Genomic DNA, 25965 nt, shown 5'->3' on the forward strand with positions numbered 1-25965 from the left:
GCATCTCAGGGGGGTCAATTATTTTTCATATGGGACTTTTTTTTGTGTGTGTGTGAGTGAGGAAGATCAGCCCTGAGCTAACATCCATGCCAATCCTCCTCTTTGTGATGAGGAAGACTGGCCCTGAGCTAACATCCGTGCCCATCTTCCTCCACTTTATGTGGGATGCCGCCACAGCATGGCCTGACAAGCAGTGCGTTGGTGCGCTCCCAGGATCCGAACCCAGGCCACCAGCAGTGGAGCACGCGCACTTAACCGCTATGCCACAGGGCTGGCCATGTACGCGACTTTTCAACCTGCTAAATACCAGCAGTACCCTCGAGCCATTGTGACAACCCCAAACATCCCTACATCACTTTCAAGTGCTCCCTACATTGGCACTTCTGTCTCTGATAGTCTAATTGGCAAGTTATGGGAGACGGGGACCATGAGGGACCATTTCTGGTGGTAGCTATAGGGGAAAGAGTGCAGGAGACAGGTTGGGCATGGGGAGAGAGTGGGACTGTGGGGCAGCAATGTGGTCATTAGATATCTGGAAAGAAAATGACAAGAAGTGAGGGCGAGAAGGTTCTGGCAGGGAGGCGGGAAGGGCCAGAAGCAATATTTACTGAAGGAATGAGGTCATTGTGCAGGACCGAAATATTCAGCACCATGGACAGCAGAATGCGATTCCCTCCCCACCCTTTATGCAGGTGGGGGACCTTGGAGAGCTCCTAAGACCCAGCCCTCCTACTCTGCATTCAGCCTGTGGCCCTGGGCCCAGCCCAAGAAGGTCAAGCCAATTCATGTCCCTCTTTAAGGCCCAGCTTCAGCCCTAGTTCCTCCAGACGCTTCCATGACTGCTCCAGCCCCACCGAGGGTTCAGCTGCTCACTTCCCCTGGCTCACACTGGGCCAGGATTATTCTCTCTCAGTGACCCCTGTAAGGGGTCATGCTTTCCCAGCCAGGCCAGGGGGGCAAGGCCTAAGTCACCCTCCCCTCTGGCTGTTTCTTTCTTTCTTTTTTTTTTTTTTTGGTGAGGAAGATCGGCCCTGAGCTAACATTCGTTGCCAATCTTCCTCTTTTTGCTCAGGAATATTAGCCCTGAGCTAACATCTGTGTCAATCTTCCTCTATTTTGTATATGGGACGCCTGCCACAGCATGGCTTGATGAGTGGTGCGTAGGTCCACGCCTGGGATCCGGGCCGCCTAAGCAGAGTGCACGAAGTTAACCACTACGACACTGGGCCCTTTGGCTGTTTCTTAAGGGCTACACAGAGCTGAGTACACGGGGGATCAGGATGGACCGAGGTGGTGCTGTTGCCTAGGTTACTGGGGAACTCTGAATGAAGATGAGAGGCTCGGAATGGGCCAAGAGGACAGTCTGCCACCTCGGACACCCAGGCTCTGCCAAGCTGCATGGCAAGTGCAAAACAGTCACACCTGCAGGAGGCACCTGGGGTCTCACACACACCACAGGTAGCCTGAGCCCCGCTGCCAGAACTGCTGATGCCGTAAGTCCAACCCCATGTAGGGTAGGGGTGTCAGTCTAAAATAGCAAACTTGTGGTCAGCATCCTCCAGATTCCAGGCAAGAAAGCTTCAACTGTCCCCAGGAAAGTGCACTGGAAACTGAGTCAGCAAGCATCTTTTTGGGAATTTAAGAGGGGAAGGCAACTTCTCCCTCATTTGTTCTGGAGGGGCCCAAAGAGGGAGAGAGACATGTCCAGGGTCACCAGCAATGAAAAGCAGAACAAGATCTCTCTGCCCTGGGACACACTTTCTCAAGGGGAAACCTGGAGTCAGTGTTTTGGGAAGGGAGAGGCTGTCCCTGCTACACTGTGTTCTGGAAGATGCAGCCAGCTGTGCCACTTCTGCAGTGTCTTAGCCACTTAGTGTCGGGATCCCCAGAGCAGAAAATGCCTTAGGGGCCAGATATCCCACCCTCAGTTCCCTTGCTGCCTTTCCCTGGAGTTGGGCTACTCCAGACCTAGTCATCTTCTTTCTGTCTGGCTTGGGGCCTTGCTGGGAAATCTTTGATCTTCCCCTTGGGTCACCTTTCTTACCTTTTGTAAGAAAATCCTCCACTGCCTGGACGGGGCACTGATGCTGTGAGGAATGACCAATTGCTTTTCACCTCCAGTTAAGAGACCATTTGAGGAAGTGTGGCAGAGTCACGGTGCCAATAGCATAGTTCCCCTGAGCTTCCCAAACAATGTGTGTCTCTCTGAGTTAACACTCCTGCGCTGCTTAGATGCTGCTGCACTGACTAGGGCCGGCCAGCTCTGGGCCCAGCTTGAACCTTTCCGGTCTCAATCTGATACAGCACATTGAGGGGGTGGGGGTGGGGGCAGCTGGTGATGCTCACCAAGCTCAGAACAAGCCTGACTGGGAGTGCTGGGTTGAGAGACTGGGATTCTGCCATTGTCAACTCCATCATCAGGGGGGCCCGTCTCCTTGTGCCATTGGGGATGAGGGACAGGGAACTCCTATTTAATTTTTTCAGTGCTGTCTAGACACTGCACTTGGTCCCAAATGTCCATTCTGGACCTTCAAAAACCCTCAGATCCCTATTTCCAAAGGACTCTTCATTCATGATGCCCTTCCATCCTTGAGTAGGCATGGTAGAGGGTAAATGTCCATACTTAAAGCAGACAGTGGTGAAACTGAGTCAGGGAGGCAAGGAGCAGTTTAATGGAGACCATGCTGGGCCCATGAAAAAGGGAAGGGGTGTGACTGGAATCCAGCTCACTGTGGGAGATCACTGACCTCCCCGGGGAGGTGCGAGGGGGAGAAGTGCCTGCCCCCTACTCCAGCCTCTGTTGTGCAGGGCTCCCTCCTTCCAGTCATCCCTAGCAACACTCGATGGGCTTGTCGCCATGACACTGGCCCACGGAGGGAGGCGGGGGGAAGGTGAACCGGGGGACCCCTGAGGCAGAGGCTTCTGGGTAATGGAGGAACATCAGGGGAAGGGGGCCATGAGAGCTCATCGAGCTTGCTCCCCGCCTAGAACAGAGAAACTGAGGCCCAAAGAGGAGAAAAACCTGCCCAAAGGTGAGACAAGCAGTCGGTGGCCAGAATTAGACCAGGCTCTCAACCAGTTTCCGTGAAGTAGTGTGGGGTGAAGACTCTACCTGGCACAATCCTGTCCTCCCTTTAACTCAAGGGGCTCTGGGGGGCTAAGGGGCTACCTCTCCCCAGACCATTTTAGTGTAGACAGACTGCCCTCTCCCAACACACCATCCAGAGGCCACAGAGTTGTGGTGCCTCTCAGGGGCGACAGGAGGCCACATGACCCCAGAATAAGGATAACCATCCTTGGTGTGAGCGGGACCCTCGAGGACATGATCCCAAGGACATGACTGCTCCTCCTTATGGGCCCCAGGCTACCCTCTACTCTTGCTGACAATACCCTAGCTGTGCATGGGAAGCCCCAAGCAGCCGTGTGAGGGCCCCACGAGGTCAGAGTACGTTGTGTGCCCTTCACACAGATAAGGAAACTGAAGCTTGGATGAGGGGGACCTGCTCGTCACTCAGTGAATCACAGCACAGCCGGGACTTAGATCAACCCTCCTGAATCTGGGCCCAGGTTCCTCCTGTTCTTCCTCATCCCGCCCCCGCCCCCTGCAAAGGAGCTCCCGCCAGACTCTGGAGCACCGGTGGGAGGTGGGTGGACTGCACTTGGGGCCCTTTGGGGTGGTCCTTGAGAGTCACCGGGGGTGGGGCTTTGCTGTGAGGGTTCAGACTCTGCTGTGGCTGCTGGGGTGCGGAGGGGGAGCGGGCAGGGAAGGATGCTGCAGCCTCTGACTTAAGGAGCAAGAGGAAGGGCAGGGAGGGACAAGGTCAAACTCTCAGCCAGCCTGGATTTAGATTTAGATGGTACATCCTGGAAATCAAGCAGAGTCTTTCTGGAATATTCCAGTCCTGCACCCTGGGGCTATGGACAAGCAGCCAGGCTCTAAAGCTAGCAGAACTGAGGCCCATGGCCTGGTCTGGCATTCAAGGCTGCTCCGATCCGGCCCCTGTTCCCTCTGCCCAGCTTTCCTCTCCACCTCTGTTCCCACTCTCCCTTCCACCTGACATATCACTGGCCCAATTCTGCAAGGCCCTGTTCAACAACACTCCCTCCATGAAGTCCTCCCAACTTGCTTTCCTCTCCTTTTGGAATCGGCCTCTTCCCGTGTGCTCCTACAGCCTTGGCTGTGCTGTTTCACTTAAGACCAAATATCAAAAGTTCTCTTTAAAGTCTGTCTGTCTCTCACTCTCCCGGGAACAGGAGCCCCTGGAAGGCAGGCTCAGGTCTTATGCATCTTTGAAGAGCTTGTTTCTAGTGGGGAGAGGGCAGCATACCCACAAACCCAGTAAGAGGTGAGCCTGGGCAGGAAAAGGGCCATGAAGCGGCTGGAGGATTCCTGGGGAGAGAGGGAGGGAGGATCAGGGGTGGCGGTACCTTTGGTCCTCCCTGAGATGAAGGGTCCTTCGGCAGAGGGATAGCTAAGACTCCACCATTATGCTTCTCGGCTGCCTGGGCCCCACTCAGGCAGAGGTGGAAAATGCTAGAGCATGGACCAAGGGCTCCCAGAGCCAGCAGAGGCCACGCAGGGCCCTGGCAGGCTGTGGGATGCAGGGCAAGTGTCTTTTCCTCTCTGGGCCAGTCATTTCTTAACTGTAAGTAGCAGTGGAGGGGCGGGCTGGACTTGGCACAGAAGGCCTTGCAGCTGGAGGCTCTGGGGGTCTGGATGGCCAGGGGGGCAGCCTCTTCTGCTCTATCTCTTCCTCCCTCCTCCTTTCAGTGATGGCCAGGCATGTCCCCCTTTCCCTCTCTCCCAGTGGGGAAACAGTTCTCACACACAGGGTAACTTCTGGCCCTCAGGCCCAGGGGTCAAGGTGTGACCAGGTCTCACTGGGACTGAGGATGCAGACCTGAATTTCTGGATTCACAGCTTCTACTTCCTCAACCCAGGGCGCAGGGTCTATCTGGGGCCCTCCCTGAGGCTCCACCCCTGCACTAGGCCTGTCCTCCACAAATGTGACATCCCCACTGCTCCAAGACCTTCAAGGCCCACTCCTATCCCCTCCAGGAAGCCTTCCAGGAATGCCCCAGTGCCCGGCAAGCCCCTCTTTCCAATCCCTGACTGTTGGTTTGTGTGAGTCTGGCCTTTAAGCAGCCTGGGGTTCCCTGAGGGCAGGGCTCAGCCTTTCTTATCACTCCTGTCTCCTCAGAGCTCAAGAGGGGATTCCTGCACAGGCAGGCAGACCCAATGGGAAGACTCCTCTGGCCGGAGACACTCAGCTTAAATGTTTCCATTTTACCACAGCCAGTGCTTCCCTGTGTCTCTAGAATGCGGTTCTGGGAAGTGGAGACTCCCAGTCCTCCCCACGGGGTTGGGATAGATGCGGTGTCTCTTCTTCCCCTGTGCTGGCAGATGCCTCAGTACAGATGGGCCCAGCCATTCCCACCAGGACATGGTGGGAGCCTGCGTTCAAGGAGGCCGAGGACGAGCAGGGCTGGGCTTAGCGATTCTGCAGGAGGAAAATGGACCTGGTTCAGGAGAAGGCAGCAGGACCCTCCTTTGCAGCGAGGACCACAGGACCGAGGACCACGAGGACCAGAGGGACAGGTAAGAGGAGGTGCCAGAGTAGGGCAGATGGAATGAGCGGAGGGAGGAGGGAGAGACAGGATCTGGGGAGAAGGGAAGGAGGAGGATGGAGAGGGAAGAGAGAGAGAGAACGGGAGGAAGAGAGCCAGAGAAGGAAGAGAGAGAGGGAGAGATGCATACATAGAAAACAAGAGAGAAATGGAGAAAGATATAGAAAGAGACAGAGAGAAACTACACCCAGAGACAGAACCGCACACACAAAAACAAACAGAGACAGAGGCAGAGAGACACGCGCACACAGAGATGAGCTCTGAGGAGTCTGTGTAGGATGGTGGAGATGGGAGGAGATGGAATATAGTGTCCACCTCTGACCTGACCACTGCTGGGCTAATGCATTTCCCTCCTCCCTGCAGACAGGGAGACTGAGGCCCAGGAAGGGGATGGACCTGCCTCCGGTTATGCTGTGTATGGACATTGTGATAGCTTTGGGTGGCCCAGGATTTGACCCTGCTTCCCATATGGACTTGGGGAAACCTGCGGGGAGGCAGAGGCCGCCTCCTGCCATAAAGCCAAAATGCCAGGTCGTCACCTTCCAGGCTCCCCTGTAGCCAGAGCTGGAGTGTGTGACCTGGAGCTCCACACACTCCCCCACCCCATCAGAGGCACCTGCCCAGAGAGAAATAGTGAGCTGGGGGCCCACAAAGTGGAGGTGGGGAGAAAGCCTCCCAGGGGGCCACTGCAGGAAGCTTAAGACCCCAGGACTGTGGTGGCAGCAGGGCTGCCTACTCGGGAAGCGTGGGGTTCCCTCACTGGGCCAGCTCCGCCCCGAGTTTTGGCTGGGGGCTCCAAATCTGGTTCTTCAGCCTCCCCCAGTGATTCCATAAGCTCCCCGAAATCCTTTCAACAAATCCCTTTTCTGTTTAACGCAGCAGAGTTGCTTTCTGAGAGGCAGCAGAGCATGGGTTAGAATCCTTGTTCTGTTACAAGCTGTGTGACTTTGGGAAAGTCACTTAACTTCTCTGTGGGGTCAAATGACAGTACGGACGCATGGAACCTGAACCACTGAAGCGGCAGCATGGGTGGTGGGGAGGATCCTGCACGGACTTGGACGCATGAACACTTAACTTGGTTGTGCCTCAGACTAGCAGGTGTGACCATAGACAAGTCCCTTCCCGTCCCTTGGCCATTGCTGTATCTGGAAATAGTTTCTGGGTGAGAATAATCAAGCTTCTGACCCAGCCTCCCACACTTGCTACCTGTAGCTGTTAGCTAACCACACATCGAGAATGCCTTGTCTCCAGCCCAAGGTGCAATCCTGGGCTTTTCCCTACCCAGCCAACGGTGTCCTGGACATCTCTACTCAGATGTCCCTCCAGCAACTCAGAGTCAACATATCCTCACCTGTGCTCAGCAATTTCCGGGTGTCATCCCTGACTCCTCCCCCTTCCCCACCCCACCCCAGTCTTGTCAGTTACAGGCGCCCAGGGTCTCTTGCATCTATCCCCTCCTCTGCTCCTACAGCCTCCACTCTACCTACCGAACACGACCACAGACCACTGGACTCCCGGGACCAGCTGCAATAGCCTCCTAACCTCTCTTCTCTCCTCCAGAGACTCTGTGCCCCAAAAGTGAGCTCCTTTGCTCACAAGCTCCCCCAGGCTCCCTCCTACTCTGCACCGACAGAAAAGTCTCTGCAATGCCGGGCACCGTCTGACCAACATCCATCCGTCTGGTCTCATCTATTTCTTTCTCCTACTACCTGTGCTCCATACAACATTCACCAGTCCCCAGGCACAAAGCACGGTCCCCTCCCCTCCTCTATACCTATTACTTTCACCTGCTAAAATCCCACCTGTTCCCAGAAGTCCAGCTCAGAGGGCTAAGCCCGCCCTGATCCTCCTGGGTGGAGACATGAGTCTTTTTCTGTCCCTCTAAGCTCTCCTCACAGAGAGCAGAGGAATGAATGACTTCCTTGCTCCTTCCCTGACCTGAGATTTTAAAACTGTATTTTTAGGATCCTGTGAGCTGGTACGGGGGGGTGGGGTGCAGTGGAGATCAGGGTCCCTGACTCTGCCTGGGCCTGGAGACTAAGGGCTAAGTGAGGTGACAAAGCCTCTCAGCTCCACAGCAGGTGGACCTGAGGGAGTTCTGCTCTGGTTCTACCCCAGCCTGGGCTGTCTCTTGTTCTCCCCAACCAGCCTGGAGCTCCCCAAGGGCAGAGCCTGGGCCTCTTCTTCACGGCAGAGTTGAGCACAATATTTATTCAATCAATTTATTAAACACCTACCAGGTGTCAGCCGCTGCACTGGCACTGAGGCCCTCACTCACAACTGCAACAGAAGAAAGGAATCCTGAGTGATAAATGCCCTGACAGGGGAGGCAAGGGGGCTGTGGAGGGTGAGAGCCTGGCGGGGGGGAAAGGAGGGGAGGCAAGGACAACTTCCCAAGGAGCACGTCCCAGACCACTCACATCACGTCAAATGAGAAGCTGAAAAAAAGTCAGAGCGCCACTGAGGCTGGCAAATGTGCCAATTAGCCCCTGGTATCTAATGAACAATTTTCTTCATTTGGACTAAAGTGCTGCCCATACTGTAGCTGCTGGGAAGGGAGGCGGCGGGGAGTGTTGCCGTTACCCAGCGCGGCCGCTGAGGTGGGAAGAGCAGAGGCAGCTAATGGCAATGGAAATCAGTGATTGATTTCGCTCCTCCCCTGCCGCCTCGCCGCTGCTTCCTCCTGCTCTGCCTTTTCAGTGGGATCCTTCCTCTAGAAAAAAGAACGCAGAGAAGAAAACGGCTCCTGTGAGAAGCCTGGGGGAGAGGAGGAAGGGTCCTGGCTCCCCTTCCTTCCCAGTGTTCTTATGTATAGCCAACCCCCCACTGAAGCCCCGTTCTTTAAAAGGCAGGCGCTGCCCAGGTGGGAGAGCAGCTGAGGCTGTTAGTCCCCGCGAACTTCCCTCCACTCCGCTGAGCACAAAGAATCAGCCACAAAGCTACCAAGTGTGGATCATTTTCCAGGTGCCAGCTACCACCCAGAGAGCTTTGCATTCATGGTCCCACTCATCCCCATCTCCCTAAGGCCCCCTGAGAGATGTACTGCTTTTTTTGCCCATATTGCAGACCAGAAAACTGAGGCTCAGAGACATGAAGTAACTTTTCAAGGTTGTAATCAGCTCCTATGCAACAGTGCAGGCAGGGGAATCCACAGCCCTCACTCTTGGCTACAGGGCAGTACCGCCTCCCTGACAGGGAGGTCTGTTTTAATCATGGATACCCAGCGTGTCCTCAGATGATGCAGAAATCTTCTTCCACAGCCCCACTACCTCCACCTCTACCACCCCCTTCTATGAGGAGCACCTCTGCCGTTGGACTCCTCAGAGCACAGCTGCTCCCTGAGCCCACCAGAGCCTTCCGCTGGTACAGACAGGGGAGGGCCACTGGGCATCAGATGCAGGCGCTGCCTTGCTCTCTAACTCTGCCTTAGCCTCTGCGAGCTTGGACAGGCACATGTATGTGTGCGTGTGTGTGTGTGAGGTGACGGGGAGCTGTGCCACTATTCAGACAGACATTCAGAGAAAGGTTGCCAAGATGTTTCCAGGATGAGGGGCCTCAGACAAACTGCCCTCCAGCCCTCAGCAGAGAGGAGGCTCTCTGCTGGTGGGGTGGGGCTGGAGATCGTTCAGGGTGGGCCAGCGATTGCTGCAGTCACACAGCCTCACAGGACACTCCCACCTGGCTCCCATCGGACATTCCACATGGCACAGATTTAGGCACCTGGGCACCCCAGAACCAGAGCTCATACCCAACAACCCCACCTGGACGCTGTGACTCCAGCAGCCTCTGCCGCTCTCTTCCCCAGAGTGTCAAGCCAGCCAGCTCAGGCCAGGAGGAAGGAGGGCATTGGCTGTTTCTCCCTGGGAGGTGGGGGGTGGTCCTGATTCAGACACTGCGCATTACCTGGGGCCCGGGAGTAACGCTGCCCACGTGCCCTGACTCACAGCCCAGAGGGCCAGTCTGGGGACATCCGGGTAGGAAAAGGCGACACTCCACACTCTGGCCCTGCAGCTCTATGCTCTGCATGCCCCACCCCTCGAACACAAGCTCTCACCCCATCTTTCCTGTCTCCTGCCCTCCTCTCTGGTAGTAAAGAGTCTGATCACCGCACCCACCCTAGGGGTTGGGAACTTAGTGTATGCGTCCCCCTTGGGTGGGGCGCTGGCTAAACAAAGAGAAGACGCCCTAATGGGGAAACTTTAGGCACCCAGAGCAAACAATGTGGGTAAAAGGTTTGCCCTCAAAAAGAAGGAAGTATTTCCTTCTCCCCTTTCTGGGCTCTCGCCGTATGAAACACGGGAATCGTGGGCGAATCACTGCCCTACTGAGGTCCGGAGCTACAGTGGGGTAAAGGCAGAGGGAGCGCCCGCAACATTACATGGGGTCTTGAACGCCTGCGGCAGGACGATGCCGCGGCCCTCAACCAGTCTCCGAGGCTGGTCCGGAGCCCTCCCCCTTCCCTTAACCGTCCTCCTGGGAGGCAGGCGCAGAGCCCGCGGCGGAGGGTCCGGGGGCACTCACGGGTCGTGTTGTACTTGACGCCGTTGAAATACTCGGGGCACGGCCTCTCCACCAGGGCTCCGGCCGCGCTCCGAGGCCAGCACGTCCCGATCTGGTCCAAAGTCGTGTTGCAGTAGGAGTAGGGACCTGGCGACGGGAGAGAGCGGAGCGGAGCTCAGAGAGGTCGCCCGACGCGCGGGGCGCTCGGAGCGCAGGGTCCCGGGCGCACCCAGCGCGCCAGGGAAGGAACCCGCGCCGCCTGGGTCCGCTCTCCTCCCGCCTACCCTCGGGGTCTAGTGGCAGCCCCCAGCCATCCAAGAGCAGCTCTTCGGCCAGCGCCAGGCTGCAGTTGGCTTCCAGCAGGCTGTGGAGCAGTGCCGCGTCCATCGCGCCCCGGAGCTGCGCGCCGAGAGGAAGTGTGAGTGCGCGCCCGGCGTGGCTGCAGGGACTGGGTACGAGAGTGAGCGGCCGAAGGAGCGAGGTGTCCTGGCCCCTGCCCGCCCAGCCCCGACCTGCCGGGCAGCCTTCGAGCGCTGCGCCCGATCGCCGAGAGCTGCCAAGTTGGGACCTTCCCGGAGAGGAGCTGCGCGGCGCACCGAGCGGCGGGTCCTCCAGCTCGGCGGCGGCCAATGGCGGCGCCAGGGGGCGGGGCCGGGCGGCTCCTCTCCGCCGGGTCCAGCCTCCAGCCCCCGGTCCCTCTGCCCTGCCTGGAGTCCGCCTTCGCCGGCCCTGGCACGGTCCGAAGGAGGGCGGCGGGGATGGAGAGCTTGGGCCTGAGGTGGCGGAATGCCCCGTGCGAGGATATCAAGCCCCGGGGCTGCAGATGGCAGCAACGTGCGCCCGCGTTCCCGCCGGAGGAACCCACTGCAGCCTCTCTAACCGACAGCCAGAACTGGCAGCTCGCAGCCTGAGTTTTTTCTCCCTGAGCGAGGACATTGGAGGGGGGCCACAGGGGGAGCAGAGAACTCACACTCAGATCTGCGTTCTAGAAAAGCCTGTGTGGCCTCTGGGAAAGAAGTGGATTGGAGGGGCTTCAAGGGAAGCAGGGAGGCCACTCAAAAGTCTAGTGGGATCCAGTGGCCTGAGTGCGTGAAGACCCGGACCGGGCCGTGGGCACTGGGATGGAGAGGCATTTCGGAGGGAGAACTAGCCCTGGTCGGGAGGGACTGGAGAGAGTATGTGGGTGGCTTCCAGAAGGAGCCAGGAGGCAGGGATAATACCAGGTCTCCCGCTCCTGCGACCTGGAGGATAGTGTTGCCATTTAATGAGATGGAGAAGTCCAGGGCAGAAATTGGCTGAAATTATCTAGAGGACTTCAAACACCGGGGTCTTACTGCCCTGGGCTCCAGCGAGACTAAAGTGAGAGGTGAGACCCTGTCTCTCTTCCTCCTGGCTTGGGCCGGCCTCCTGAAACTGGTTTCCGCACCAGTGTGTCTGTGTGGGGGGGTGGGAGGGGTGGCACAGGGAGGGAGGGCTTGGAGATCAGGCCCCAGAGCAAGTGTGGAGCAGCTAAAAACATTTACATGGAATTTTTCTAGGCCTCCTCAGGAGTGCCCTCTCCGTAATTCGTTTGGGCTCCACTCTCAGAGTGTCCAGGGTGGGCCCGCTACTCATGCCTGCTGAGTGGGAGATCTGGGCTCAGGAGACAGGGCCTGGGGCATGGTATGCTCCAACTCAGGCTGGGTTCCGGTCCTGCCTCTGTCTCTACTCTCCGTGCATGTTACTCCAATTCTTGCCCTCCTTTCTGGGGCTGTTTCTCCGTCAGTGAAATGCTCTGAGGCCCCTCCCAGTGCTGAGTCTCTGGTTCTGAGTTATGAGAAGCAAAGACTGAAGAAGATTTACGTGTATGCGAGTGTGTGTGGTGTTTGTTTCTATCTTTAGAGGGCAAGGAGCTGGGACCCAGGCCTGTCGCCTCTGCCACCCTCCACTGGGAACCAAGGCTGCCACAGAAGGCTGAGACCACCCTGAGCCAGCACCAGGCCCTGAGCAGGGAGAGGCGGGCTGGGCTGCCTTTGTGTAGTCCAGTCTCACCAGCCTCCACATTAATGCTGCTGTCACTGCCCAGACAGAGCCAGAGAGCACCAAGACCAGGACTGAGCGCTGGAATATCTCCAGGGCCAGCTGGCTGGCAGCTACAAGGCACAGACCTGCCAGCCAGGTCTGTCCTCTGCCTCCTGAATGGACATTTATAGCCCCTGGCTCAGCTCTGGACAGCTGCAGAGGCAAAGGTCCCTTGGTCTCCACAATAACCAGTGCCACGAGCAGGAGAGGATAGGTTGAGTCCCAACTCCAGCCTCAGACCTGAGTCTTGTCCCCAACCCTGGGCAGAGTCCTGTCCCCAGTCCCAGGCTGAGACAGCCTCGGTCCCAGACTGAGTCCTGCCCCACAAAGTCCCACATAGGCTAGAGTGTGGCTGGCAGGGTCTTCAGTGGGAAATAGTCTCCTTCATGTACAAAGGAGGGCCCTCCATCACAGCACAAGGGAAAGAGATAAATCAAGCCACGCCAAGTTATTAACTTGCTCATTACCAAAGCTTCCACACAGGGAAGCAGCCATCTCAGTGGGTGATGAGCACCCAATATTGGAAGCCAAGGACTTCTCATCTCACACACAGCTTTCTGCAGAATAGAAGGTTGGCCTGGATTGTTCCTAATTGGGAGAGCATATGCAATAAAGTTTCTTCTGGGAAGTGACCATTTCGGTGGCAGAGCCAAAGGCCATTCTGCATCTTGACTGGACCATCGGAGCCTGAGCACAGACCCACAGACACAAGATCTCCTGGTTTCCAGGATGCAGGGCCATTTCTTCATGGATCTTATCATTATAGGCACTATTGTCTGCTACTCTAGATGTGACAGAGACGAAACTGCAAAAAGGAGCAGCTTTGGAACAAACTGATTTAACACCTCACTTTAGTGTTTGCTAATAGGTAAATGAGGAAGAAATTGTAGAGAGCTAAAACTTTCCTCAACTAGATTAAGTCCAACTACAAATAAACAAAGTCTGGGACCTTTTTGCTAACTAAGGAAGCAAAGGTGGATGGGAGACCCCTGGGATGGAGGTGGGCTCCCAGGCCAGGCACTGAGGCAGAGGTATTTGGGATAGTCTGTGTGTCCCCAGGCTGATGGGACAAGTCACAAATAAGTTCAAGGAAGTGTGACAGGTGCTGGGGAAGATACTGTGTGTCACGAGCAGCATGAGGTGAGGCAGAGGCCTCTGGCCCACCTCTGCTGTGAGCTGCAGTGGCAGTGGACAGTTCCAGGCAAGCTCAGACACACATCATGGTCCTCCATTAGGCACAGCCTAATGCCCGGCACCAAATAGGCATGCAGAACACAATGGAAACACACACAGCATCACACACAGTCACGCGTCTTCATAGCATGGTACACATTCTCTCTTTCATCCCACCACCCAGCAAATGTCACCTGGAAAACAGGATGTAAGGGCACAGAGTCTGTCTTTGCACCTCTGAGGGGCTGTCCTCGGTCAGACTGAATAGACAGGGAGTACACAGAGCTGGGACAAAGTTGTGGGGTTTGCTGGGAGTTACAGTGGGGCCACCGAGGGCATGGAGGCTTGGGGGAAGCCTGAAGGTGCCCCACTCTTGCCCTGTGGCACTTGGGACAGTGCCCCCAGGCCAGACACATCCTCCCCACCCCACCTCTGTGCAGGGGAGATGGCCTGGTTTGTTCATATCGAGCCATGAGACCAGGCTATGGGACCAGGAGGGGCCCTCAGCGACCTTCCAATCACACGTTCTCATTTACAGATGGGCAAAGGGAGGCCCGGAGGAGAAAAAGGAATTCCGACCCCAGCCCCTCCCGGACCATCCTTATGTCTGCAGCAGCCCAACTGGGCTCCCGCTCTCCTCCACTGGGCAGATGGAGTGATTTCTCTACAATTAAGACCATGTCACTCCCCCTCACAAGAGTGGCTCCCCATGGCCCTCAGGGTGGAGCCCACCTCTTTAGCCCTGCAGAGAACATTCTTCATGGTTGTCCATTCCTCATCCTCTCCCTCCTGCTCAACTGGAGACGCCCTTTGGAATAACTTGTCATTCCCTGGAACCATTCTATTCCTCCACACCTTTGCATGTGCTGTTCCCTCTGCTGGGAAGGGCCCCACGGCTCTACACTCCAGTTAGCCTGGCCAACTCCCACTCATCCTTCAACCATTCAGCTTAGCTCTCACCTCCTCTGCCTCGTCTGGGTGTGGTGGCCCTCCTTGGTGCCCCATCTGCTCGGGGCTGGTCTATGCCACACCAAGGTTATTGGTTTTTCCTCTGTCTCCTCTGCCAGGCTGTGACTCCCCGGGGGCAGGGCTGGTGTGTTCGCTAATTGGCCCCAGCACCATCAGAATGCTCCAGACCTCCTGCGCTCAGAGCCACTACTGAAGGAACAAATGCCTTGGCAGCTGCCCTGTCTCCTGGGCCAAGGATCTCTTCCCATTTGACCAGCCCTGGGCTGTGTGTGTGCCTGTGTGTGTGTGTGTTGGATTGGGAAGTTATTTCAAGGGATCCTTGAGCCCACTTGGACCCTTATACTGCCTACGGACCAAATAACTAATATGTCTTACAATATACGCCCTATTAGATGCCTCTGTGATGAATAAAACAGCAATAACCCGTTTAAAGCCTGTCTGAGGTCTCTTGTGATTATGTCTGTTTTTCCTTTATTTGGACCTCAAGGGCACACAATTTAATTGGTCACAGCCTTTGATTCATGACCCCCTGTCATCATTAGCCCACACATGGCCTAACTTTATTGTATTTCAGTTTTATTTTCTATGGAAGTTTATACGTAGTAGTAAATATAGTGAATCTGTCACCTAATCCGAAACTAGACCATTACCAACCACTCACATATTTATCTACAAGCTCCTGCCCCAGAGGGAACATTCTCTGGAATATCATGTTTATCATTCCCTTGCTCTTATTTTTTTTTTCAGTTTTATCACATGGATGTATGTCTAAGCAATAGATTGCTTGGTTTTACTTGTTTTTGAGCTTTGTTAGTCATTATGCATTTTTTCAATCAGTGGACACTAAAAAGGAGATCGCTACCACCATGTGGGGACCTGAGAAACGATTCCTGAAGTCTAAGGGCATCCCAGTAGCCTATTTGGGGCCTGGTTAATGAAGGATGCCGTGTTCCCATGGCAGCTGCCAGGCAGCATCACCAACAACGCGCTGGATGAACATTTCATGACAGGGGGAACATTTAACGACTCTGAGTTACAAGAGGAGAAAGCAGGTTACAAAATTGTGAACATAGCAGCATGCCAGTTTTGTGGAAATTAAAAAAAAAAAAAGAAAAAACATGAGGCTCTATGGATCGATAAACTCCTGGGGGATAGAAATGTTATAAAAATTCCTGGGTTGTGGCATAATGAGCACTTCGTGTCTTCTTTCATTTTTAAAAATATGTTTTCCATATTATATATACAATATGTATTCTGTTTGTAAACAGAAAAATGATATTACAAGTTAAGCAGGGGAGGCTTTGTGTTTCGAGAAGTTGGGACCCTCTCCCCGAGACTCAGAGGAGGGGAGGATGGGGTACCATCCATCAGGGGTCACAGGAAGGTGAGGGTCTGTGCCACATGCTGCAGGAGAGGGGAGGGCAGGGAGAAGGTGGTGGGTCTGCTTGTGAACGAGTGCTGCCTCTGAGAGCAAAGAGCTCTGGTGAGGGGGAGGTTGGGCCCTCCTGAAACAGGGGGCCTCCATTTCCTGCCTGATTGCTGCTCGACATGGCCCATGCTGGGGTCTCCATGGTCTCTTGCTCAACCCTCACAGTAAGCCCCTAAGGTCGACTTAGCCCCGTTCCTAATAGATGAGGAAACTGAGGCTCAGACGGTGTTATGGGCTGAATTATGTCCCTCAAAATCCATATGTTGAAGTCCTAGCCCCCAAGACCTCAGAATGTGGCCTCTTTTGGAGATAGGTAATTAAGCTAAAATGAGGCCGTTAGGGGGGGCCCTAATCCAATGTGACTGGAGTCCTCGTAAGAAGGGAGATTAGGACACAGACACGCACAGAGGGAAGACAAAGACACAGGGAGAAGACGGCCATCTATAAGCCAAGGAGAGAGGCCTCAGAAGGAATCAACCTTGCCGACACCTTGATCTCAGACTTCTAGCCTCCAGAATTGTGAGAAAATACATTTCTGTTGTTGAAGCCACCCAGTCTGTGGTACTTTCCTGCAGCCCTAGCAAACTAACACAGATGCATTAGGTGACTAGTCCAGGGTCGCACTGCTGCTGAGTGGAGGAGCTAGGATCCAGACTCGGGTCTGACCCCAACACCTGAGCTCATGACCATGCCACTGTAAGGAGGGCAGGCAACAAGGGCTTTCCTCTTTGAGGTCCCACTCAGGCTGTGTTTGGTGCTCGGTCCCAGTGTTGACTAGCACTCTTGTCTCCTTGTGCCCTGGCAGCAGCTCTGGGTCCCAGGGGCACCTCCCTACCCCATCTTCCTCCTTCCCTGCTGCTTCTATGGATGCAGACCTGAGAAGGCCAGAACACTGGGTGGGGCCCTGGGGACATCTCTCAGGAGCCCGGGGCCATGACAGCCCAGGGCTGTTCTGAGCTCTGCAGCGGCTGACTCTGACTCTGAATCAGCCACCAGGAAACTCTGAGACGTCAGAACCCAGGGGCCCGGGTGCTGCTTCGCCTGCAGGTCCTTAACCAGGAGGTGACGCTTGTAGCTACGGCAACCTGCGAATGTGTTTTACACCTTCTGCTGGCCTCGCTCAAGTTTGAAAGCAGAGGGGCGTCCCCTCCTCAGGCTCTTGAGTGCCAGCCCAGCTGCTTCCTTTGTGTGCGGAGCAGAGAGCTGGGAGAGGGAGCTGGGAGCTGGAGGAAGACTCCCCGCCAAGCCCTTCATCACCAGTGAAGAGCCTGAGCCCCACCTGGGGAAGGAGCCTGCCCAAGGACAGAGACAAGAGCTGGGACGGGAAGCCAGTCACTGTCCACCCCCACGGAGCTTGCACTGGCCCAGGAGAGCTGTTTCCTCCCCCAGGTCCCGAGGCCCACGCTCATCTCCTGGGGTCCGCTGCAGGGTGGTGGCAGGGGCTTGTGTACCTGAGATGTTGGCGAGGGTCGTGACCGCATGGCAGTACTGCTCCAGCAGGGCCCACAGGGCCTGCTCTCTGGACGCCTGGCTGGACCCAGCTGCCTAGGGGATAGGAGGGATGAGGGTCAGAGGTCAGACCCTGGCTAGCCATTGACAGCACATGTCTGTACCCCCTGCCCTGTTCTCACCCTTCCCCCATTCCTCCCAAGACCACTATATTTCCTATTCCGTGACCAGTGTGTGTGCGAATGCACGAATTTGTGCACTAGTGCATGTATATGCGAGATGACTTGGTGTGCCCCTCTCAACCTTGACATTCCTAATTCCAGAATTCCAAAAGACACTGCTTCACCAGTGGGCAGCCCCCCACCCCCACCCCGCCCCGCTTCCCCTGCCTGTCAGGTGTTCCCTCCCTGGCAGCTGGATCAATGTTTGCCCCAGGATGTCCCTAGGGCCAGAGCCTGCCAGCCCTCAAACATCACGTTCCCCACATCGGCTTGGTCCATTTCCTGTGCTGAGGCCGGAGGCCACATGCTCTGCCTCACCACGCTGGCCTGGAGCTCCTAATTAATGACCCCACCTGGCCAGATAGGACAGCGCAGTCCCCTGTTCCTGGAGAGTCCCGGGCGGCACAGACCCCACTTACAGGCACTCACTGCACCTGGAATCTGCCAACTCTGCCCACAGTGCAGGGTGCAGAGGGAGTGCTGGGAAGCAGGGGCATATGCTGTGTGTGTGTGAGGCGTATGTGTGTAGTGTGTGCATTATGTCTGTGTAGCGTGTGTGGTTGTGTGTATGAGTAGTATGTGTACAGGATGTGCAGTGTGTGTCTGTGTGTGGTGTGTGTGTGCATGTGTCTGTGCGTAGTGTGCGTGGTGTGTGGGGGGTGTGTGTGTAATGTGTGTATTTGGCTGCTTTAAGGGGCTTCCTGAGCCGTGAGCTGGGAGCTCTGGCCTCTTGTCGTGCAGGACAGGCGCTGGGGGCCATGGTCTTGCTGTTCACATGTCCCAGGGCCTGCCAGGAGCTCCTCAGCATCAGCTTCCTGGGCATCAGGAAGGCCTTGCTGGCCCAGTGAGCCCCCGGCCACCAGGTGAGGTGGGCTGGGGAGGGGAGGAGATTCTCTGGGTCCTGGATCTTCCAAGAAGAACTGAGACCCACCCAGCTGGGTCTGGGGAGAGTGTGGGCCCTAGGCCTGGCTCCTCACCCCCTTACCAGCCCCCTTCCTCTTGTCTGAGAAGAAGCTAGTAACGCCCTCCCTGGGGGCACTGAGTTCCCAGGGAGTCGCCAGCCTCTGGAGGTCATGGCAGAGGCAATGCTCAACCCAGAGGCATGCAGTGTTGACAGTGGACCCTCAGGCCGACCAGACTTTGCATCTTAGACGCAGGTTCCTTCTCTCAAAGCCCTCAACTGCCACACTATGACCCTGTCACTCAGGTATTTCATGTGCAACCTTGGGGGAGTCTGAACACCTGGCTCGGAACCCGTGGAGTGGAGTCAGGACACCCTCCCCCAGGACTCAGGCATGGCCGGGCTGTCCTTGTATCAGACACTGTGGTCTGAGGCTGTGGCTGAGCCTCCTTGCTGAGCAAAGTGCTGGAGCCCAGATCGCTGTGCTCAGCATCGATGTGTGCTGCTAGGGCCTGGGCAAAATGGGCAAGCAGATCTTGGAATAACTCCCAGATCTGAGCTCCATCTCCTGTAACTTCTCTGCTGGTCCAATAAGCTGGCACAGCCAAAGACACTCATTCTCTTCAAGGGGCTGGTTGGGTGGATTTGACTTAGTTCAAACCCACAAGATACCCTGGAGGTGCCTATTTTGGGCAGAGCTGCTGCTGGTGGTGGTGGTGGGTAGGCAAGGAGGAGGAGGAAGAGGCCGCTGCCCTCAGAAAGTGCATGGTGGGCCAGGGAAGGCAGAGACACAGCCATGAATAACTACACTGCAAGACCTGGGTGACGAGATCTCGAAGTGGGGAGACTGCAAACATCCCCACGTTCAGGGCTCTGTGGATGCTGCTTCTTACCTTTGTGGTCTTGGCTAAGTTACTTAACTTCTCCGAGCCTTGGCCTCCTCATCTTTAAAATGGGGATAATACGAACCCCACAAGGTTTTTGTGCGCATTAAACAAATTACCATATGTCAAGAGCCTGGCACGTAGAAAGCATGTGTTAAATGGCGGCTCTTGTCAAGGACTTCAGGAGGGGTCCAGTTAGAGAGCTCAGAAATGGAGGATTCAAGCCCCCTTGTGGGGAGTCCCAAGGTCCAGCTCAAACCCGTCTCCTCCAGAAAAGCTTCCTAGAAACCCTGTGTTCCTCCTTCCCCAATTTTCCAGATTCCCCTCGGCCCGCAGCAACCCTCCCGTGGACACTGGGCCCCCAAAGACACAGCCCGCAACCCCTCACTGGGCTCACCGCTCAGCAGTGCTCAGTGAGTGCTGGGTGAGGAAACTGGGGGCTCCATGGAGGACTGGGCACTGGAGCTGAGTCCAAGAGGATGGAGGACTTGGTGCAAGGCAGAGTGAAGGGTGAGAAGAGAAGAAAGGGGTCCCAGGGGCAGGAGCTGAGCAGGAAAAGCTGGGAGGCCGGCAAGCGCAGGGCCTGCTCAGGGAGCAGCAAGCCTCTGGCTTGAGGATGCCATTAAGAGGGTGGAGGGAGGCAGGGGGAAGGAGCAGCGTCTTTGATGTGAAGTCGGCACTGACTATGTGCTAGACACAGCTCTAAATGCTTGACGACAGCTCATTTAGTCCTCACAACAGCCTCTGAGGTAGCTGTGAATAACCCCACTTTACAGATGAGGCAACTGAGGCCCAGAGAGGCGAAGTCACCTCCCAAGGCCACACGGTAGGTAAGGGGCAGAGACAGGACTGGGCAGACAGTCTGGTAGGTTGTGGCTTGGTCAGATACACACAGAAGAGCTGGTCCTGGGTGAGGAAGTGACGGCCTGTGGTCCACGGATGCTGAGAGGACCCCAGCCCCAAACCGGGTGGCTGTGGGGCTTGGGAGGCCACTCCAGTGAGGAGCCGCTCTCACCACAGCAGAGTGGGGGCCTCTAGGCAGAGAGCAGGGTCAGAGGAGGAGCGGGGGCAGACCCAGCCAGCCAAGCAGGGCCTTATACAAGGGAGAAGTTTGGGTTCTACAACCTCCGAGCCCCCTGGAGACCTCATTAATCTCTCTTCTGAGGGAGACATCTTGGACTTCTGTACTGCTCAGCTCTTGGCCGTCCCGGGGGCCAAGAGCTGCTCCCCACCCCTCACACCTGCCCCATGAAACTACAGGCTGCAGGAGCTCAGAGACCACATCTGTCTGGCTCACATCCGTGTCCCCAGTTCCTGCTCCAGAGCCTGGCACACAGCAGGTGCTCAATAAATGCTTGTTGGCTGACTGGATAGATGGATGAGACGATGGCCCCCGCAGCCAGGTGCAGCTGCACCCCTGCCCCCAATCCTGGGAGCTCAGGTTCTGGCCTTTCTTCCTTGTCAGATTTCCTTCTCTCTAAATTTTCGATGTGAGGTCAGCCCAGGTCCTGTTTCTGGCCTCTGTGTGCCTGGATTTGGAAGAGCGCAGGGCAGAGACCCTGGCAGGGAGAGGAGGCAGCGAGTCAGAGCGAAGATGTCAGCTGCCGTTCCTCCACCTTGGGCCCTGTCCAGGCAGAACCTGTGCCCCAGGGGCCAGGCAGGCCCCAAGGTGCCACCTCCCTGGAGCCAGGAGGTCTGGCCCAGCCTAGTGCTCCCTCCTGGCCTTGTGACAAAGCTTTGTCTAAATTTAGCCCCTGGTCCATGCCTGGGAGCTTTATGGGACCACAGGTCCTGTGGCCGGGCTGCCAGGAACCAGAGGGGAATGGGGTGAGCTCTCTCCCCGCCTCTCCCTCTGCCCAAGGTCAGAGAAGGACTCATCTGGAGGGAGAGGATGCCTCCCCACTGCTTTCTTTCATTCATTGGCTTCCTTTAGCCTCAGCTAGGGATGGAGGAGGAAGAAGCTCAGGCCCTGCCTCAGGGAAAGAGGAGGAGACAGGGCAAGAGGAGAGGGGACCGTGGAGAGCTGGAGAGCGGGAGACGGAGAGGAGAGAAGGAGAGGGAGAGGAGGGAGGATGGGGAGAAAGGAAGGGGAGGAGGAGGTGGAGGTGGAGGGGAGGAAGAGGGAGGAAGATGAAGAGGAGGCAGACACAGAGGAGGCTGAGGCTGGCTGAGGCAGAGGGTAAGGGACTGAAAGTTATATGAAGGATATAACTTCCTTCATATATGAAGAATCATGATAGGTAATGATTTCTGAAGCATCTGGGCAGGCTTCCTGGAAGGGGAGACTTTAGATACTCGGTTCTAACTTATTGGGTGCTGGATGTCAAGTGAGGACCCCAAGAGCCTGCAGCAGCTTCCAGCAGGCTCTCCTACCCCTGAATCTCTGCTCCAGCAGGTCCCTCTTCCTAAGACGCCCCACTTCCCTTCCAGCCCTAATTCAGCCTCCATCTTGCCTGGAGAAACTTCCAGGCTTCTCCTTATCATATGTTCTTTCACCTCTGGAAGCCCATGGCTCCCTCTCTCCTCTGTCCCTCTCCCCTTACCTGTGCCAAGCCCTGGGCCCTGCACATAGCCATCTGGGGGGGAGGAGGGCGCCCAGGCGGATGCAGGAGGAGGGAGGGACTACCTTGGCCCAATAAAGGGGGCGGGGCTGGCCAGCAGGAGGCCCTATAACAGGTCACTAGGCCTAAAATTATCTCAATTATCAACTCATTGAATGTCCAGTTTGCCAAAAAGTTATCCCTTTCTGATTTGTTTTGGCATTTGTCTGAGTGTCCTAATTAAATTTTTGTGAAGAGAAGGGAATCTGGATTAGGCTGTGTGGTTTGAAGCTGGTCCCTGTGACTTACCAGCTGAGTGACCTTGGGCACATGACCTTGCTTCAGCTTCTTATCTGTAAAATGGGGATAACGATGGTCTTAGCCCTTAGGGTTAGTGTGAAGCTAAAATAGGTAATGTATGTCAGTGCCTAGAACAGTGCTGAGCACATGGGAGGCCTTCGTAGCTGCTAAATAAAATAAACAAAATAAGCTTATTGAATAGTCTATCCTTTCCTCCGGTGGATTGAAATGACATCTTAAAAAATTAGAATTTTGAATAAAGTGACTTTAGACAAACCGGTTGAGGAGTCCTAAAAATTGTTAAAATTAGATAAAGTAGAAAATGACAGCTAAGAGGATATAGAAGAGTCCCGTAATTGGTAAAGTGCTGTAAATTGGAGATTTACTAAGAATACAAAATTAAGTAGGTAATGCGCTCAGACAAATTGGTTTTTTAAAAAATACTTAAACATCTACAAAATGGCAAAAGCAGAGAGACTAAATTAGCTGATTAGGTTAGAAAACACTCAGAAAGTAGTTGAAGTTTTGGAAAAAGTCGTTAGATGAGTTAGCTTCTGGCAAATGGCCCTTGAGCCGCCCACCCAGCAGACCCTGGTGTGTGGGGGTATGTGTGGGGGTATGTGCAGGGCCCTGGCCTTGGTCTTGGGGAGGGCCATGCAGGTCAGGAAGGTTCCAGGCTTCTGGGGCCCCGGGCCCTGGCGGGGATTTCTCTCTTTGCTGAGGCTTCTCAGGACAGACGGCCCCGCCCAGAAGCCCAGACTTGGAGCAGGAGGCCACAGAATCGCTGTCCTGAGACCCTGGGGTCAGCAGGGAGTATCTTGCTGCCCCACAAAGGTCCAAGGGGCTGGACCCAGCCAAAAGGGGCTGGTAGACTCCTGGGATCTTCACAGAGGAGGAGGCAAGCAGCTCGAAAGGTTAGAATGGAGGGTTTTGGAATCCAGCAGCCACATTCCTCAGCCTCACTGAACGTCTGTTTCCATCTGTAAGTAACCGATCCACTTTCCCGATGTTTTAGTCAAGTGCTTAGCACAGCACTGGGTGTCCAGGGCAGGCTGCATGATTACAGCGCTGCCCCCAAAGCAGCTTCCCAAAGGCCTCAGAGGGCACCCCGGGAGCACCAGGGTCAAGGCTTGGCTCCTCCGGGCTCTTGCGGTGTGGGCTGGGACAAGGTGCAGGGTGTCCTCCTCACCCAACCACCAGCTGGAACTTCCCCAATTGCAGATCAGGTCGGGCCCTTCCCCTCCATGCCCTTGGGCTAGAAATCGGAGCCCACTGGGGACCCACCATGCCCCCTGCAGCCTCACACCATCTCTTCTCAGGGTCGGGGCTCTGGGGCCTTCCCCGCTGCTTGCTCTCCCCTCAGCCCTCCTCTCCGACCACCCCACGGCCACCCCTGCCATCCTGCCCGCCTGTCAGAGGCTCTCACACCTGCACACGCTTTTTCTTAGTTCCCGTGGCCAGAGTTTGTAAATACACACTTAATTCTTCGCCATTATTTTCTTCCTGCCAGGGTCTCCTTCTAGGCTATGACTCCATCGGGTGGGTGTTTTCACCCTTGTGTCCTCACGGCCCGGTCCTCCTTAAGCACTGAGTGAATAAATGAGAGGGCTGGAGGCCAGGCCCCTCCTGGGTCACCTTCCCTCCCCACCACCTGCTCTGGAGCAGAAATCTCAGAATAGTTGGACCAGGACCCAGAAATAAATCCCATTACCATGAAGGCTCAGAGCAGGGAAGGCTGCGCTTTGGGGCCAGAAAGACCGCAGATTAGTTCCTCTCTAGCTGGTTACATGATGAGTAACTAGTCTCTTGTCTCAGACTGGGGTCATGGAGGGAGCTAGGGGCAGGGCCTGGGCTGACTCTAAAGGGAGTTTAAAGGGACTGTTGCCTCTGAAGTTTCCTGTTCTGCGTCCCCAGAACTCAGGGTACCCTGCCACAGATCCCCTCTGCCTGGCCTTGCTCTGGAGAGCAACCAGAAGCCCTCTCCGTCTAACCAGCATCATAGCCTCCAGAGGGGAGGGCCGAGGGGCAACCCGGGACCTAACACCCAGCTCTCTTGGAAGGCACACACCCTGAGAATGAGTGGGAGGGGACAAAAAGAGCTCAACGCCCAGGACCTGGGGGTGGTGGGTGGGGGATGGGGGTGAATCCACGGCACAACCTCCCCCCAAATACAGTCTGCAATGTCACTACAAGGGCCTGGCAGGTCTAGGGGCCGCCTGACCATCGGGGCACTGACCACACCTCAGCATGGTGCCCACCCTTCCCCTCCACGTGACCAGACCCCCTGGGAGGGCAGGGCCCCTGGTGTGGTCACACTTAATCTCTAGTGCCGGGCACAGAACCATAGCTGCATTTACCGAGTGCTTGCTCTGTGCTGGGCATGGTGCTAAGAGCTTTCCTTGTATATCTCATCTGTTCCTCACAACAGCCCTATTCAGTAAGCACCAACACCATCCCCATTTTACAAATGAGGAAACTGAGGCTCGGAAAATTTGAGTAACGTGTCCAAGGTCACACGCTAAGCAGCAAAGCAGGGATTTGAATCAGGTCTGTCGGAAAAGCCACTTTGCCACAGTCAGCTGATGCTTGCTACCTGTCTTGAATGAATATTGAATGAATGGGTCCTCAGTGTACATATGGGGACATCGAGGCCCAGGAAACGGGCCCCAAGGCTGGTCTTTGTTGGAGTGGGGACAGGACTAGGCCTCCTGACTTCCAGCCTGGCTCTGTCCCCAGCATTGTGTGGTCTCCGGGCCCCTCTTTGCCCTCTGAACCCTTTTAATGCCGTGGCTCTTCATGAAAAGTGTGGCCTAGGACAGGTTGCTCTCTCTGAGCCTCAGTTTCCCCATCTGTAAAATGGGGAGAGGGTTAGAGGGAGATTCCTCCCGCATCTGTTTCTGGAAATCACTCCCTCTCAGCCTCACTTCCCTTCTTCAAAAGCTCCTTCCTTATAGCTCCTCTCCATCCCTTTGCTCCAGCCCCCACCTGCAGACCCAGACTCTGGGCAAAGGGCACCTACAGTTTTGAGAAACCACCCCCGTGCTCCCTCTGCCCCATTGCTCATTTGGTACTGGGGCTGCCTGGTTTGAGACACTAAGAAGAGGGTGAGGACAGGGTGCAGGGGATGGGGGGCAGCTCTCTGGGGGTCCACTGGGAGGAAGGGCCAGAACTGGGGTGGGGTGAGGAAGAGACTTGAAGCTCCTGCAGGGGATATGGAGAAGGATCCATGAAGGAGGGGACAGAATGGACAGGGAAGAGGGAATTTGTGGACCCGAGGAAGGGCGTGTCATGGATGCTAGGGCGTCACTCAGAAGGCTCTGCTCATCCACAAGGGCCTCCCTGTCCCATCCCAGTTGTGTTCGAGTTCCCTCTCCTCTCCACCTGCCCCCCTCCCCAGGCAGGAGATCTCCATCCCATGATCCGCACAGGGATCCCCAATCCCAACCCGGCGCACAAGCCCACCCAACTCATAACAGGGCTGAGGGAAAAGGCCGAGGAAGTGAGCACCAAGACTCCCTCCCAGCCCCTAGTCCTGAGAGCACGGAGCTCCAGCTCCCGGCGCCCCCACCCTGAGACCCGACCCCACTCCCCGCACTTACTTCGAGCAGCGGCAGGAGGAGGCAGAGCAGGCAGAGGAGAGGGTGTGGGGTGTGGAGGAGGCGCGGGGGCCCCGCGGGACCCCCCATGCCCGCAGCGGCTAGGGACCGGAGCACACCTCCCAGCGCGGCTGTTCTGCCCCGCCCGCCGCTCCCCCGGGCCACAGCCGCATTGGCCTCCTCCCTCCCCACCGGCGGAGCAGGCCAAGGTAAGGCCCTGGGCACAGGGGGTACTCTCCCTCGCCCCCTCCCCCAAGGCAGCGGTGACACCGCCCCACAGCCCGCCCCTCCACGTTATTTATAGCGGGCGCTGG

At 56.1% G+C, this 25965-nt stretch overlaps 1 protein-coding gene across 5 annotated transcripts in view; it reads right to left on the reverse strand.

The window, feature by feature from the left end:
* The window catches only part of CRHR2 (corticotropin releasing hormone receptor 2), a 47128-nt gene extending 21387 nt beyond the window's left edge, over window positions 1-25741 (reverse strand). For 3 of the 5 annotated variants that reach the window (XM_058527735.1, XM_058527726.1, XM_058527743.1), the window contains exons 1-2: window positions 10413-10646; window positions 10150-10275 (exon numbers count right to left, since the gene is read on the reverse strand). In XM_058527735.1, the coding sequence (XP_058383718.1) occupies window positions 10150-10275; window positions 10413-10515 (229 nt within the window). In that variant the 5' untranslated portion in view covers window positions 10516-10646. Of the gene's footprint in view, window positions 1-10149; window positions 10276-10412; window positions 10647-17211; window positions 17306-25654 lie in introns of those variants that run through there. The other 2 variants (XM_058527717.1, XM_058527713.1) reach the window with 1 other exon arrangement.
* Window positions 25742-25965: the final 224 nt, after the last annotated feature.

Source organism: Diceros bicornis, chromosome 3 (genome assembly GCF_020826845.1).
Source record: "Diceros bicornis minor isolate mBicDic1 chromosome 3, mDicBic1.mat.cur, whole genome shotgun sequence".
Taxonomy (NCBI): domain Eukaryota; kingdom Metazoa; phylum Chordata; class Mammalia; order Perissodactyla; family Rhinocerotidae; genus Diceros; species Diceros bicornis.